Genomic DNA, 16,097 nt, shown 5'->3' with positions numbered 1-16,097 from the left:
CCCCCCACACACACACGCACACGCACACACAAACTGATAGAAAAGTACATTAGGGTGGCCCTTAACTATTGGTGTGGTACGTCTGCGCAGGGCGGCACACTGCAGCAGTTGGCGGAAAGCCTTTGCTGGCTGCGAGCGGCGGTGTCGCTGCGAGATCACCAGGTGATGTGCCCTGGTGAGAGTGGAGAGTCAGTGCGCCATGCTTGTTCCCTGCTGGGCAAGGAACTGGTCATCTCTGAGACGGTCCAGATGGAGTGGTCATCGGGTGACACCGAGAATAACAATGTCAAGATTGTCTTCTACCGGCCTGCACTACACCTTCCTTCTGTGCTAGAGCTGCAGTACTATGCCAATGCTGTACTCCCAGTGTTTGTGCATGAAGCAATTGTTGGTAAGAACACGTAAGACATCCGGCAGATGTGAAAGTTAACCAACTGCCACCCACATTGCAGTTAAATAACGTAAGGGATATGCGAAGTTTTGCAAGTGTGCTTTCCCAGAAACTCCATTTGACCCACAGAATGTGGTGGACCTTGCATGAGTGGTGTAAATAAGGCTTGTGCAGCCATCCGTGGACCACCCTTCCTTTCTTTATTTGTGCATGCAGCCCCTAGCTTCAGCAGTATCATAAACATAAGGTCAGACATCTTTCGTATTGCTGCTTAAATATGGAAAAAAAAGAAAAACGCATGGCAGATTTTCATGTATGCTCGGTTTTGCAGCTTATTCATTTATTGATCATCTCTAGTATCTCCACATTCTCAAAACTGTGGCAGAAAAAAACAAACTTGGAGGCACTTATCAGCATGTTGTAAACATCTGTAATGCAGTATTGCCAAGTCCTTGTTCTGTTTAATTCAGTTTATTTGGTGTTTCTAAAATTTCTTTACAGTATTTTTTTTCTAGTTATCACATATTTAAATGTTTGGTTTGTTAGAGTAAAAGGTATCTAATATTGTGGCAAAGAAAATTCTTGAGGATGCTTCATAGTGAACTCTTCTTAAAACGTTTGCAAGTAGATGTGGTTGTCTAGATTCCTTTTTTTTTTTTTAATTTGGTAGTGCTAACAGAGCCATTAACAAAGGAAAGTGATGAAAGCAGCAAACATAGTGTCTAACAAAACTTAAGTGGAATGGGCCTTACCAATTTTTGTGGTATTTAACCAAAATGGTCATCGTTATGTGCAATATTTATTGCTACAGAAACCATCTGTTAATTTTTGAAGTGAATTACTGAGACAACATTGAATTCAGCACTTGCCAAGGTGTTGTAGTGGCTTTGGTGTTGCACTGCTTAGGACAAGGTCGCGGGATCAAATCGTGGCTGCTGCGGCGACTTTTTGATCGGGGTGAAATGCAAAAATGCCCATGTACTGTGCATTGGGTACACCTTAAAGAACTCCAGGTGGTCAAAATTAATCCGTAGTACCCACTATGGTGTGCCTCGTAATCATATTGTGGTTTTGGCATGTAGAATGGCAGAATTAAAAATTTTTTAAATTGAGGTGTGCGGTTACAAATTCCTTGGCATGTGCATTGTTGTTGGAACATTGTTTCAAGGTCAATTTCACTTTGAAAATTGGAGTGCAGTTAGGCAAGTGCAAAGTATTTTTCTTAGCGAACCTGCGTTTGGCTAGGAACTTGGTCAGTATATGTGCCTGGTGGACTAGTGTGATGCCATTGGGAAATGAGACTGCCAGACAGAATACATGATTTCTTCTATTGCAATGTTTTCACATTTACAATTGCCCATTGATGTTATGATTAAGGTGTGGCTCACCCTTCATTAATTTCATGATGGAAATTTGGGCTTGTTGATACATGATCTTTGTACTGAGTAGCGCAGGCTGAACAATGATGTAAAAGGACAGACGACAACACAAAGCACTTTGTGTTGTCATTTGTCTTTGTGTCGTCATTTATCGTGCGCTACTCGGAAGACCCTTATGGTCATTTTTTTCACAGTGGCTGAGTGGCTTTGCAATCCTCTGGTTGTCTCTAGCATTTTCCTTGCAGTATTGAGCATGCCATTCATACTGAATCACAGTATAGGGTGTTAGCCGTAGAAACATATTCGATAATGTCATAAGGTGGAGCACCTGATAATTTATCTGTCTTTTTGCAAACACCTGACTCGCTCACTGATCTTTGGTCATTCATTTTAGTGGCAAGTACCTTTGATTTTGTGCAGAATAGAGGACAGGCTTAGGACGAGAGGGGAAGGTCACAGCTGTAATATGGCTCTTAAAACAGATTTTTGCCGCAATTGCTTACAGAGCAACAATAGTAGCGTTGAAATTCTATGTGATTGTGTACATGCCCAGGCATTAGGCAAATGCTAGGGCAAGCACATGCTGCTGCACTTTCTGGAAGTAAAGCACAGTCCTTGCCTAATGTTCACATCACATTGCTAATATCCAGAACTTAGCAAGAATAAAAATGAGAACTAAAGGATGCATACAGCTTCCTTACCTAGTAGTTTTAGCTGCTGCTTTCATACAAAAAAAAGTTTGAATGAAATAATTAGTTGGGACAGTGTTTCACTCAAGCAGCAGGCTATGAAATTTTACTCTAAAAAAAAAGTTTGCACCCGTCGGAGCTTACCTTGTCCCCCCAAAATAATTATCATCTCTCTTTCTTGTGTTTACCGTGAAAAGTTGTCCTTGACTTTCTTGTAAAAAATGCTGTGTCGCTCTGATAACGTACATGTCTTTCATGACCTGGAAGTACCTGGCGTGCAGCGTTAAAGATGATTATTGTTTGAGAATAAGATAAGCAACAAAGCGTGCAAACATTTTTTAGTGTGTGCCAGTGCTTGAATGTGCTTCGTGCCTCTTTTCATTAATTTGCCCCTGTGTAGTGTGCCAGCAGACTGATAGACTGGAGCAGAAGAGGCTCATATGAGCTTAGCATTGAACATTTCACTTGCTGTATGTGGGCAAAGCTTAAATGAGCTCTATGTTAATTACCATCCTGTAAAGCTGCATCGTTTGTCTAAATCTTTTATTTTTATTTTTTTTTTAATGATTCTTCCTTATTTCAGTCACTGCACTATATAGTCTCACTAGCGACTACATGACTCGCATGCATGGCCGTGACAGCCTTGTAGTTGTTTCAAGGGGTGACCTGCTGAGCAAATGCCAGGATCTCTTCAACATCCTCCAGCGCGAGTTTGTGTTGGTCCTGGTAAGTGGCACTTTGTTAGATTTTTCTCTTGTTGGATGTAAAATGTTTTTCTGAAGCCAACTCTATGTATTCTTTATTCCAGCCCTGCTCCAGTGTACAGGCAGTGATCAGTGATGCCATATTGAACCTTGTTAGGGAGAATGTTCTAACTAACTGCCAGGTAAGTGGCACTAAAGTGCCCCTAAAATTTTTCACAAATTGCAGGGTCGAGGGAAAAAGCTGATTTACAAGTGGTTGAGTAAATGAAGAGCTGCTCTTTGCTTGCAGCCATAATATTCGCTGATGAGCACCTCAGCGTATGTAGTCATGCATCATAATGGTGCCCTTTCTCTTTTTATGCTTGCAATGAGAGGACTCTACATATCTTCATTGAATGGCCTTGTGTGCACTGTGCTTCCTTTGATGTCATAAGCTTCCCACGGGCTTTTTGTGGCTTGTGGTAGATCGCTCCTGCCTGGTGTCATTAAACCAATCCTGGCCATGACCAAGCAATTTAGCACGACCAATGGAAATCAAGTTTGAGCTGGAGTTTCTTAGTACACCTATATGCATCTAGCAGCACTGTTAAGCTAATATGATTGGCTGAGTAATGTACACACTGTACTTGTTCATTAAAGCAAGGTTGACAGCAAGGCCGACGAAATTAGCGGCAATTTTTGTCAGAATAGGGCGTATAAAACGGACTTTTGCCGTGTCCGCAATTGACTTGCGAAGCTCAGCCTGTGATCGCAGCTGAACATCTTGAGCGCGTGAGGGAGGGAGGAAAGAGAGGCGGAAACTGCGTCTTCCACGTGGCAAGGCACAGTGGGGTGTATTTATGTGTGTGGGTATGTGTATGTGTGTGGGTGTGTGTGTGCTACTCCGGTGGCTGCAGTTAACGGCGTGGCCGTGCGGCCGCCGTATCTTGAAAGCGATCTGCGATGTGGACAAGGTGAGCACCCGCGCGGGCACTGTATCTTGAAAGCAATCTGTGATGTGGACACAGTTTGCGATGTGGACAAGCAGTTTGCAAACAAAAAGATCATTTTCATAAGCATTGTGCTTTAAAACGTTATTGAAAAATACCAGGGTGTCTGTTTGCTCTTTATTAGCCTACTGTGATGTTTGAACGAAAAATACTTTCTAGTGGTCCTGTGAGGCAAGCATTAATTGCTGTGTGATATGATACAGCATGAAGTTATGGATTGTTTTGTGGATGAGCAAGGATGTGTCAAGAGAGAAACAAATTTGTTGGCAAAATATAAAGTTCTTGCAGGCTATACCTCCGATAGCACCGTTATTGTGACTATTTTGTCTGAAAATAAATTCCACAGCTTTAGCATATATATAGTGTTGGGCACCAGCCGTGTTCCAAGCACTAAACACAAGAACAGCAACAAAAAATTCCCTGCAAAAGAGAAAAAAGGAATTCCAGCGTACGCACAGGTCCTTGAAATCCTTGAACACCGTTAAAATTGAAAAGTATATTTTCAAGGCCCTTGAAAGCCCTGAAATTCTTTTTGACCCTTGAAAACCCTTGAATTTCTTGACCTCGCACAGCACGACTTTGTCACAGTTACACCCTTTCACGCTTACCCCCGTCTCCCTTCCGTCCCTTTTCTGTCGGCACTGTCAGGCTCGTGTTTCAAAAGAGTGGAAGGAAGACTGGAGAAAGGCGTGTGAGGCTGGCGACACGGCAAAATCGTGCTGCATTGGGTGTGCGGTACAGAAGTGGCTGCAGCACTTTTTCTTTATCATGCGGCCATGCTTTATTTTTGAAGGTAATCTATGGCAGTTGCAAAGTCACCCCCTGCAGGTGATGCTATCAACCGCCACGGCATAGTGGACATGAGAGCTTCTCAGGCTTCGTTTTGTACCGTTGATGTAAAGACATTAACATGGCATGAAAGCATATCTTTCATTGTGCACTCACAAATATAAAAAAAGGCCTTTCTCATCATGAAATTTATTTTTCTGGTCTCGTGATGATGCAAAAAGCATTACGACCCTTTCCGTGCAAGAAGAATATGTTGGTGACTGTATTTATTTGCATAAAAGGTCCAATTTCAATATGACGAAGTGCCAATTTTACCAAGTTCGTTATCTCCAAGTTTAGGTATAGTGTTTTGAAAACGTTATAGTAAAAAGTTGCTACATGCAATGCCGCTGTGCACCCTTTAAATAGCTTTGGCAAGGCCTTGAAAGTCCTTGAATATCCTTGAATTTTTGTCGCCGAGACCTGTACGAACTCTGCGTTCTTTCTGTTTGCGACAAGCTCGTAGCCAATGTAAAACAAAAATTCACGTAAAAGGAACGGAGTCCCACTGATATTGAGGCTATCGTTTAGTGACTAAATGATGTCACATTTTTCTGGAACTTTTACTAGCTTGCGCTACAAGAAATAAACATTTATCGCAGCAGTTTTTTTCCAGTGGTGATATTTTCTGCAGGTTCTAATTCAAACGTCTTTCCATCTGGCTATAATATATACTCATAACTGAATGGTGTATCATGTATGATACACAATTTTTGCTCAGATCCACAGTAATGCATTTCTTTGGAAACTTGGTTTGTCTGGGAATTTCCAACATAGACAGACTTGCCTAATTTGTTCATAAGGAAACAAAAGTACATGCAGTAATGGGTTAAGCATTGCTGACATTATACTCAAATTGGGCTGAACAAACCTTTTCCATGTACATAATTGAATGCCTTATCAATATTGGACAAACTTTTTGCCATTGCAGAGAGAGTGCCCCAATCTGCCGTTCATAAAGTTTGCGCAAATTTTGCTTTACGTGCATTTGTGTGTGTGTGTGTCTTAGAAAACGCCTTAAACAAATTTTTACTTTTTTTTTTGACGCAGTGCCCTAGCCAAAAGCAGATTCCTGGTCCACCCAAGAAGTGGCCGGATGCTATATTGGAAGCACTTGATTGGGGTGATGAAAGTGGTGACAATAACGAGTACAACATCGTTGAAGAACAGTACCGGGTCTGTATGAGCTCTCATTCCAGTCCACTTATTCATAAATACTGTAACTACTAATTTTTCTACTTGAGAACGTTATCGTATACTGTATAAGATATTCTCATTTTATTAATATGTAATGATCTATTGGGGGGACTGTTTCTTTTCTACTAGAAGGCCTGCTTTCACTGTACTACAGTTGACTTTCATTATTTCGACCCTGACACGACTGACGCTATTGATCGTATTACCGGTGGTCCGAATAAACAAGATGCTGAAACACCAAAACGCACTGCTGATTCTTTGGCAGTATTTGCCCTTTTCTAATACGACCCTGAACCAATCGCGCGGCCACTTTTTATGTGTCCGAAGTAGAAAACTGGTATAGAAATGACATTAAAGCTGTTAAACAAAGTAGAAATCCAACGCACACTCTAATTTTTTAGCAAGAAAAACGGGAAAAGGTCTAATATGTGTTGCACACTGGCAGCTGGTTTCCTGTGATACGTTTGTGTAATGTGGTAAAGCATATGAATTTCTCCAAGGCAGTTTGGTTACATGTCCAATTGCACCGTGCAGGCAATTTTCTGCCCAGTTTTCTTGGAAAAAGAAAAGCTCACGTTAGAATTGGGTAAATACTGTAATTGGACATTATGAGCTGCAGTTGTTACTTTCCTCGGGCAGGCCGAAAATGGGGGGTTTTAGCAGGAGATAAAGCGTGTTCAATGAATTCACTGTCCCTTAAGCTCCGCTGAGACAGACATTACCACTAAAGGGGTCAGTATTGTGGTCACCACAGGGATCAGGCATGTGCATGTTGACTGGTCAAGTTCGAATTATCTGGTGGAGGCCAATCTTAGGATGGAAATAACGAAAGTTTGGGCCTATAGAAATTCATTTGGACCTGCCAGTCCATTAGGTCTTGATCGAATTAACTGAACCCAAATTAACGGAAGTCTACTATTTCAGATTTAGATGTACTTGTCTATCTGACATTTACTGGTTACCCGATGTGTTTTTATTGCATGTTACCCACCCCTTACATAACAGTTGCGTTTTTATTCCATGTTACCCACCCCTTACGTAATAGTTGCCACCTAGGTTGTCTTCAAGGTATAAAATGAAATGGAATTTATACAAGGTGATGTATTTTAATTGATACAGATTTCTTTTTAAAGATCATTTAACTGATGCGACAATGTTTTCTCCGCTACATGACTCTTCAGCGTGGCAGACACTAGGTGGGTATATAGCCATTCCACTTTGTTTGCTAATTAACGAATATTTGTTAACCTTTATGTTACGGGCTTTAAAGCCATGTCACAGTGGCAATATTACAGCAGAATGCTGCAGGAAGCTATAGCAGTTTATATGGTTTTAAAAAGGCCATCCACTGTTTAGATATTTGTCGACGAAAATTGGGAATTTTTCGCTCAATTCCGAAACGGCACACATACAGCACTGGAAGCGCTGCCCACTTATTCTTGACACTTTCAGGATGCAGAGCAGTTAATTCCGATAGCCTGCTGAGGCATCCAATACATAGTTGCATGTTTGCTCCGCAAGTGATAGTAGGTCGCCAAGATACATGCTTCTTGAGATAAGAGGGATGCACAGGCATTCACCCAGTGTCTCCAGCGTTCTTCGTGTGCCAAGTTTTGGTATCGAATCTAGAAATGGTAAATTTTCGTTGATGAATGTCTTAACAACAGGTGGCATTATTAAAATCACACGACTTGATTGTGCCTCCTGCAGCATCTTCCTCCAATACTGCTATTGCATTGTTGGTGTTAAAAGTAATAAAAATTGATTAACCAATTTTATTTAACAAGTAGACTGTGACGGCCCCTTGAACATCTAGTGCCCGTCATACTGAAAGAAGAAAAATGGAGAAAGCATCATTGCACCAGTTATATCTGAAGTTTTTAAAATCTGTTTCCATTAAATTAAATCACCTTTTATATTTTAAGGAAAGGATTGTAGTGCTCAGTAATGTATGCTAGTTATTTAGAGAAAGTGTTCCCAAACTGTATTCCACAGAACCTTTGCTAGCATTTTAAGTTACATAGGCACTCATATTCGTGCACCATTGTCTTGCACTTTTTCTGACCCCATGAACTGCTGCCACTAATAGTGTGCCCTGTACATCTCCTTTCCACAAATCTGTGGGCCTTCAATTTTATAATTCTTATTCATGTGTAGCTTGTGCCCATGTTAGCCTTATGCAACCGTTGAAGGAGAGTAAATCAAGATTGGGAGGTGAATACTCGTAGAAACGGGGGGGGGGGGGGGGGGGGTTTAGATGTTAGCTATTTTGATTCAGTTTCTTGTTCTGTATTTTTATTGTACGTTTTCTTTCGTTGTGCTCTTTTGGTGACATCACCGGCAGAAAATTTTCAGGCAGTTTGGCAGTGCATTGCTTGTCTGTTTCTGGTGGTAAAATTCTTGATTTAAAGGAATTCTGAACCGCCCCTTGCTCTTGATGAAAAAAGTCTGCAGATAGCATAAGCTGCTGTTAACGCCTCGGCCAAATTTTGAAGTCCTGTGTGGTGCGTGGAGCTCACAACCGCAGTGCGAAGTCACCTTTTTCTCGAACGCTTCTCTTCAACAAAACCTACTCCTCACTCTTTTCTGAACACTTTATTTCATAATATAGCAGATCCCCATACGCAGCTACTATTGGCCTATAACTGACATCCATAAAGAAGGGAGTTTGGAGTATTATGCTTCTTCATATTGTTACTGTGTATATTTATTGATGCAGTTTATAAACAGGCTGAACTAAGCTAAAATCTGCTGTCTAATTTCGGTAATAATTACGTACTTCCGGAAGAAGTAGACTATTGTCTACTCATGCTCGGCCGCAACTGCCCGCCTAAACTTTGGCTGCCCTGCTTATCGATGTTGTAGCAATCAGGTCTAGCTAAATTTGACTTATTTTGAACATTGTACTGGCCTCGAACAGTGCCAAACTTAAAGGTCAGACCACAGACACGCTTTCCAGTGTGCGCTTACTCCTGGCTGGTCCTAGTTACATGCCCTGGCAGGCTTAACTTCATATTGAGCTATTGGTAGCACTTAAAAAATGCACTAGTTAGGTGTGGCTACTATCCGTCGGTCAAGCTGGTGCAGAACAAAGCCAGTCCGCACCACATAGCAAGGCCAGTCTGGAGAGCGCACTCAAACCCTGTCGTGCACAAAGCAAATGTTGTGTGTAGACTCAGCAGTAACATGTACCTGTGAACTGCTGCGTAACTTGGATGCCGTAATGAGTCTACTGGCTGAGCGCACTGCAGCTCGCTGAGGAAAATCGCATTTGGTGCTTCGTACGTGCCAAAATCGGAAATAGTGGCATTTACGTGAACATCGAAAATCAAATTTGAACTGCGTGGCATAGTAATGTTCAGTAGTGGAGCACTGTGGGCATGCCTCTCCATTGTAGCTTTCACATCGCAAGTCATTGAAGAAGGAGCAGAAGCACTGCGAATGTGATCATACACGACTTTTGATTGCCAATAACTACGCTTCTGCTGAACACATTGATGTACTTTGATCGGCAAAGCATTTCTAAAATAGTCTATTCTAACTTCAAATGCATTTCTCAACTTTTCAGTTTACATGTCCATTTGCACATTTGCGTGCAGATCCCTGGTTGCGTTATGTTACTGTGATAAAAGGCAGTTCAGGGCCCCTTTAATAAAGCCCAAATCTGGAAACTGTTTTCAACCTTTTCAGGTTATGTTGGATGACAAGAGCATTGCCATGCTGGAGTTTCTTCGCTCTGTGCTTGCAAGCTACCTAGAGTCCTACTGGGTGGTTGCCTGTTCCCTTTCCAAGCTGGTGGGAGCACAGATGGAAGGTATGCCACAATGCTGCACCCTTACAAGGATTTATGCAGTGTGTGCAATGTTGGATTCTGTTGTCAATTTCAAATTTTTTCTTGCGCATGCAAAAGCATTTACAGTAATTAACTTTGCACGAACATTAAAATATAGCAGATGCTATATTTTAAACGTACTGCTTGCATTCCCATTTCCATTTGATCCCTGCCCCTTGTTTTCGTTTTTTTATTTCACTTTGTTCTTTCTCCCATCCCAGAAGATCATTTCAAACTGTTACAAATCTGTTCAACATTTCCCACTGGACAGTCAGTGGAGGAGGCCTTTGTGCCATGCCAGGAGTCTGAATTCTATTCATGTTAGCCGTGCTGTCGCCAGTTACCATCTGCATGGCAAGAAAATGTTTGGATGCTGTTATCCATTAAGATTGTTTTATACAAATGTATAATTTTTGAAGTAAGAAACATATTTAACAGCCACTGACTTACCAGGCACCCACCCTGTATATAGGTTTCACCATATTTTGTGCTTAAGTGAATGCTATAATCATTTCTTACAATTGGTGTTGCACTAACGAGATCAACACCACAGCAAAGACAGAACAAGCAGATGTCCTCGTAAGCGCTATTACAAATTAAGTATGAACCAACTAGCCCAGCAGTGCCTGTTAAGACAATTTCTTCGTCTGTGTAATGTTGGAACTGGCATTAGGCAAGTCCTGAATGTATATGAACACCTTTAATGTTACAGTGAATCTCAGTAAATTATCCGTGCATTATAACATTTGCCTTAGCTAGAGTATGATTTATGAAAAGAATATAACAAAATATGCTATAGGTTATTTTTTTTTATTTACCAGGTTATATAGTCAAATCTGTGGTATCTTGCAGTTATTATAAATATGCACACAGAAATGGGGCTGGTGATTTTAGCAAGCTTGATCGGTGTGTTCCGAGGTGCACTCTTGAGCAGCACATATACTGCTTGTAACATATACAGGGTGTCCCACATAACTTTAGCCAAGCTTTAAAAATGTGAAAATGCCACGTAGCTGGACCGAACATAGGTAATGTTGTTTGCCGTCGCTTGGAGATAACCAAATTATATATATTTTTTTCATTCTGACTAATTAGATAATTAGACTGAATTAACCTCTCAAATATTATAATTAGATGAAAAGTGTCAATAAGAAAATTGTAGAGCGACACGAAAGACTCCTGATACAGGTTTCTGCGGAAACTGACCCTAGAAACTGACCCTGGCAACATTTAACACTCGCACTCTTTCGAGTGAAGCTGGCTTAAAAGGGCTCTTTGAGAAACTATCAAGCATTGTTTGTGGTATCATTGGCCTTAGTGAGGTTAAAACTGGTGAAGCCTATGCAGTGCTGACAAATGGCCACGTACTTGCCATAGAGGACTTCCAGATAAAAAGCAGTACAGAGCAGGATTCTTAATCCATAAGGACATATTACGCAACATTGACAAATTCTACAGCATTAATGAGAGTGTAGCAGTAGTCGTAATAGAAGTTCAGTGGTATAGATAAAGATGGTAACAAGCCTACGCTCCAACCTCCAGTCATGATGATGATGAAATAGGTCAGTTTTATGAAGATGTTGAATTAACGGTGAGGAAGGTGCCAACTCGGTATACTGTAGTAATGGGTGACTTCAATGCAAAAGAGGGGAAAAAGCAAGCTGGTAAACAAGTAATTGGCAACTATGGCATCGATTCTAGGAACACATGAGGAGAGATGTTGGCAGAATTAGCTGAAAAGAATAAGCTGCCAATAATGAACACCTTCAGGAAGCGTAGGAACAAAAAGTTGACCTGGAAAAGCCCTACTGGTGAAACAAGAAATGAGATTCATTTCATACTTTCTGCCGGTCCCTGCATAGTGCTGGATGTAGAAGTGTTAGGTAGGGTAAAGTGCAGTGATCCTAGGTTAGTGAGGGTTAGGATTAACCTCAATTTGAAGAGAGAAAGAGTAAAATTGGCCAAGAGGAAACAGACCAACCTAGATGCAGTAAAGGTAAAAGCAGATCAATTCAGGCTGGTACTTGCAAACAAATATGGAGCCTTAGAACAGAGAGATGAAGACATAGAGGTAATGAACGAAACCTAATAAAGAAATGACAAAAAAATAAGTGTCCAACTGAAGAGCTCAAATAGAATTCGCAGAACTGTCAAAACTGATCAAGTAGAAAATGCGGAATATTCGAAATTATAATGTGAGAAACGCTGAGGAAGCAGTAAAAAATGGACGCAGCATGAAATCGGTGAGAAGGAAACTTTGCATAGGACAAAACAAGGTGTATGCACTGAAATATAAGCAGGGTAATACCATCAGCAATCTCGAAGATATAGTAAAAGCAGCAGAAGTATTCTATACTGACCTGTACAGTACCCATAGAAGCCAGAATACCTCCCTTCGAAGTAGTAATGAACAGGTTACAAAGACTCCTTCTACAGTAAAAGCTCGTTAATTCGAATTTCACGGGGACACTTAACGAGTTCGAATTAACCGAAATTCGAACTAACGAAAGTGATTAAGAAAAGGCCACATCTGATAAAAAAAAAGTACAGTAACTCTGGGTACTTTTATTTGGAAAAAAAGTCCTTAATGGTTTTTTGCTTTTTTCCTCTGAAAGCGATCGCTGTCGCTTTATCTTCCAGAGCTCGAATGAGCCGAAAAGCATCGTCTTCGCCTTCTTCGAAACTGAAGAAAAGCCGGGCGTGATTCAGTCCGTCCATCACCTGTGCCAACGAAGGTCGTACCGGTGTTTCACCAACATCATCATCTTCATCATTCGCGTCATCATCGTCCACGGCCGGTTCTTCGTCTTCGCCGATGACTTGGGCGATGATTTCATCATTGGTCACGGCACCGCAGACCGCGGCGCAGCTGTTGACATTCACGTAGTCGCTGAAGTCTGTATCGCAGAGCACCTCCCGTACATGAAGCGGAGCGCGGACGTCCTCTTCAACTTCATTAGCGTCTGCGTTAAGGGCTCCGAAACCACAGTGGCGGAAACAATTTGCAATGGTTTCTGTGGGTACCTGATTCCAGGCACGCACAAGCATGTGCAGGGCTGTGAGCAGAGTCACGGTATAGCTTTTCTCATTATCGGAGCACAGGAGCAACTTCTCAAGAATGTGACGTCTATAAAAACTTTTCAAATTCTTTATAACGCCCTGATCCATAGGCTGAAGAGCCGCGGTGGTGTTAGCCGGAAGAAAAACGAGCTCAATGGCTCTCAATTCTATTTCCACCTTGTGCGCCGAGCAGTTGTCGATGTGGAGGAGAATCTGCCTCTTGGCAAGCTCAAATTTTCGGTCGAGTTTCCTCAGCCACTGCTTGAAAAGCTCGCCCGTCATCCAGGCCTTCTTATTTGCTGCGTAGTTGGCCGGCAGCGTGCGGATGTTCTTAAAACATCGAGGTTTCTGTGACTTCCCTATCACAAACAGGGGGAGCTTCTCTGTTCCAGTCATGTTCGCCCCGAGCAACACTGTCACGCGCTCTTTGCTGCGCTTGCAGCCTGCGCACACGTCCCCCTTGTACGTGATCGTTTTGTCCGGTAAGAGTTTAAAAAACAAGGCGGTCTCGTCGGCATTGAAAATATCGGATGGTGCGTACCTGTTCAGGTGCTCTAGTAGCGCACCATTCCGCCACACGGTGCAGGTTTCTGCGTCTACGGCTTTGGCTTCGCCGCACACACTGCGGAAAACGAGGTCATGCCTGTCTCTGAAGCGGTGAAACCATCCGTCCGAAGCGGCGAAGTCGGAGACGTTCAGACGTTGCGCGAAATCAGCCGCTTTCGCTATGATGATGGAGCCACTCAATGGGATATCTTGGCTCCGTTTTTCCTTGATCCATGTGAGCAACGCTGCCTCCAAAGCCTTTTCCGATCCTTGCCGAAAGTTTCAGCCTTGTAGGAGTCCTCAATCGTCCTCTTATTCCGGATGTATGTCGACAGCGTGCTTTTCGGTATATCGTGCTTCTTTGCAATTTCGTTCTTGCTCAGTTTCCCTGCATCAACTTCCCGCAGAATTTCTAATTTATCCTTCAACGTTTTGGCACGATACTTTCCACGTGACGACATCGCGGCACGCGAGCAGTGTCAGTCTGCGACGGACGCGTACAGAACAAAAGCGAGCAACGGCGCACTTTTAGGCTTCGACGTTCTGATCGCATAGGCGACGGAGAGAATGGCCGGTCTCGCGGTTGTCGCCGAACGCACTGCGTATCCTGCTGTCCATGACGATGCGGCAGAGCATTTGCGAATAAACGCAAGTGCTGCCCCCTAAAAACACGCGATGATGATAGTGTATGTCGCGCCATCTGTCGCTTAAAAGCAGAGACTGCAAGCTGGCTACAGCGGCGCGCAGTTCGAATTATCCGTGGCGGACCGGATTAGCATTCGAATTAACGAGCTTTTCAATACATGGGGCTCTATGGAGCATGGCCGGACCGTGCCAATTAGTTCGAATTATTCGAAAATTTGAATTAATGAGGTGCGAATTAACGAGCTTTTACTGTATAACTAGTGATGAAGTTAGAAGGGCCTTGCAAGACATGAAACGGGGAGAAGTGGCAGGAGAAGATGGAATAACAGCCGATTTAATCAAAGATGGAGGACATGTAATGCTTGAAAAACTAGCGGTCTTCTATACGAACTGTCATAGACTTTAAGGACCCCAGATAACTGGAAGAATGCCAACATCATACTAATCCACGAAAAGGGAGACGTTAAACCTTTGAGGGTCAATGATGTAAATATACGGCGTCGTGAACCAAGTCCAAAATGGTCGATGCTGTATATTTACAGCGGCGTCTGTATGTTTAAAAAGCACGCCAATTTAACTTCTTCTTTTCTGCCATGTGCTGCCACTATGTGGGGATACAGGGAATTTTTTTCGCGTGCCTTCCTCTCTGGGTTTTCGTTGCATGGTTTGTTTTATCGCTAGTTCGCTCCCGCGCGTTTGTATAGCACCACTCGCCCATTTGCACGCGTGCGGGCGGGTGGTGGTTTGGGCTTTGTTCCGCGGGCGGTTTCGGCTTCTTGTGCTTGCAAAGTTGATGGCTATCTCGTTACTAATCGCCCAAAGGGCGACAGCTTGTTTCGCGCTCATTTAGTGCTCACAGGGGTGCGCATAGGAACGATGCCGCCGTGCATGCGTTTCCGTTGCTTTTCTTCTTCTTCTTTTTTTTTTGAGACTCGCGAGAATTAATTGCCTTTGGTTGGCGATAAGATGAAGATTAGCTGAAGTTCGTCAGACATTTTGCTTTCTTGATGGGCACACAACCACACAGTTTTCTTGAGTGCACGCACCTATGCAGTTCGATTACACTATGGATGTACATATTAGTGTAAAAGCAGGAATATTTGAGTCTTGCGAAATATTCTCGTGTGCGCATCTTGAAAGCCTTGAACTATGTGTACAGTCGAACCCAACTATATCGAACCCGTTTACATAGAATTATTCTATATATCGAACAATTTCTGGACACGATATAGTTACAATGAGTATATATCGCAAAAATTACGCTTACATCGAACAAAAATAGCAGCGACACCCGATATATTGAACGTCAAGCGGCGGAATGTGCCCCCGGAAGTTGGCTTTCCCTCGCGGTGGCGGAGAAATTGAAATCATTGAAATCATTGAAAATGAAGGTGTATAATCAGTGTATTTTACCAGCGCTGACATATGGGGCCGAGACTTGGAGACTGACAAAGAAGCTTGAGAACAAGTTAAGGACCTCACAGAGAGCGACGGAACGAAGAATGCTAGGCATAACTTTGAAAGACAAAAAGAGAGCGGTTTGGATCATGGAGCAAACGGGTATAGACGATACTCTAATTGACAGTAAGAGAAAAAAATGGCGCTGGGCAGGTCATGTAATGTGCAGGTCAGATAACCATTGGACCATTAGGGTTACAGAATGGGTACCAAGAGAAGGCAAGTGCGGTCGAGGACGGCAGAAGACTGGGTAGGGTGATGAAATTTAAAAATGTCCAGGTGCTAGTTGGAGCCGGTTGGCACAGCACAGGGGTAATTGGAGATCACTGGAAGAGGGCTTCGTCCTGCAGTGGACATAAAATAGGCTGATGATATGATG

At 42.6% G+C, this 16,097-nt stretch overlaps 1 protein-coding gene across 2 annotated transcripts in view; it reads left to right on the top strand.

The window, feature by feature from the left end:
• mino (glycerol-3-phosphate acyltransferase mino) overlaps nucleotides 1-16,097 on the top strand; it is a 113,251-nt gene that overhangs the window by 76,568 nt on the left and 20,586 nt on the right. For both annotated transcript variants that reach the window (XM_075676631.1, XM_075676630.1), the window contains exons 16-20: nucleotides 91-391; nucleotides 3,043-3,185; nucleotides 3,268-3,345; nucleotides 6,031-6,156; nucleotides 9,868-9,991. In XM_075676631.1, coding sequence (XP_075532746.1) covers nucleotides 91-391; nucleotides 3,043-3,185; nucleotides 3,268-3,345; nucleotides 6,031-6,156; nucleotides 9,868-9,991 — 772 coding nt within the window. The remainder of the gene's footprint in view (nucleotides 1-90; nucleotides 392-3,042; nucleotides 3,186-3,267; nucleotides 3,346-6,030; nucleotides 6,157-9,867; nucleotides 9,992-16,097) is intronic.

The sequence above is a fragment of the Dermacentor variabilis genome, unplaced genomic scaffold (assembly GCF_050947875.1).
Source record: "Dermacentor variabilis isolate Ectoservices unplaced genomic scaffold, ASM5094787v1 scaffold_12, whole genome shotgun sequence".
In the NCBI taxonomy this organism is placed as follows: Eukaryota; Metazoa; Arthropoda; class Arachnida; order Ixodida; family Ixodidae; genus Dermacentor; species Dermacentor variabilis.
Note: the sequence above shows the minus strand (reverse complement) of the source record. Positions and strands in the feature narration are given on the sequence as shown.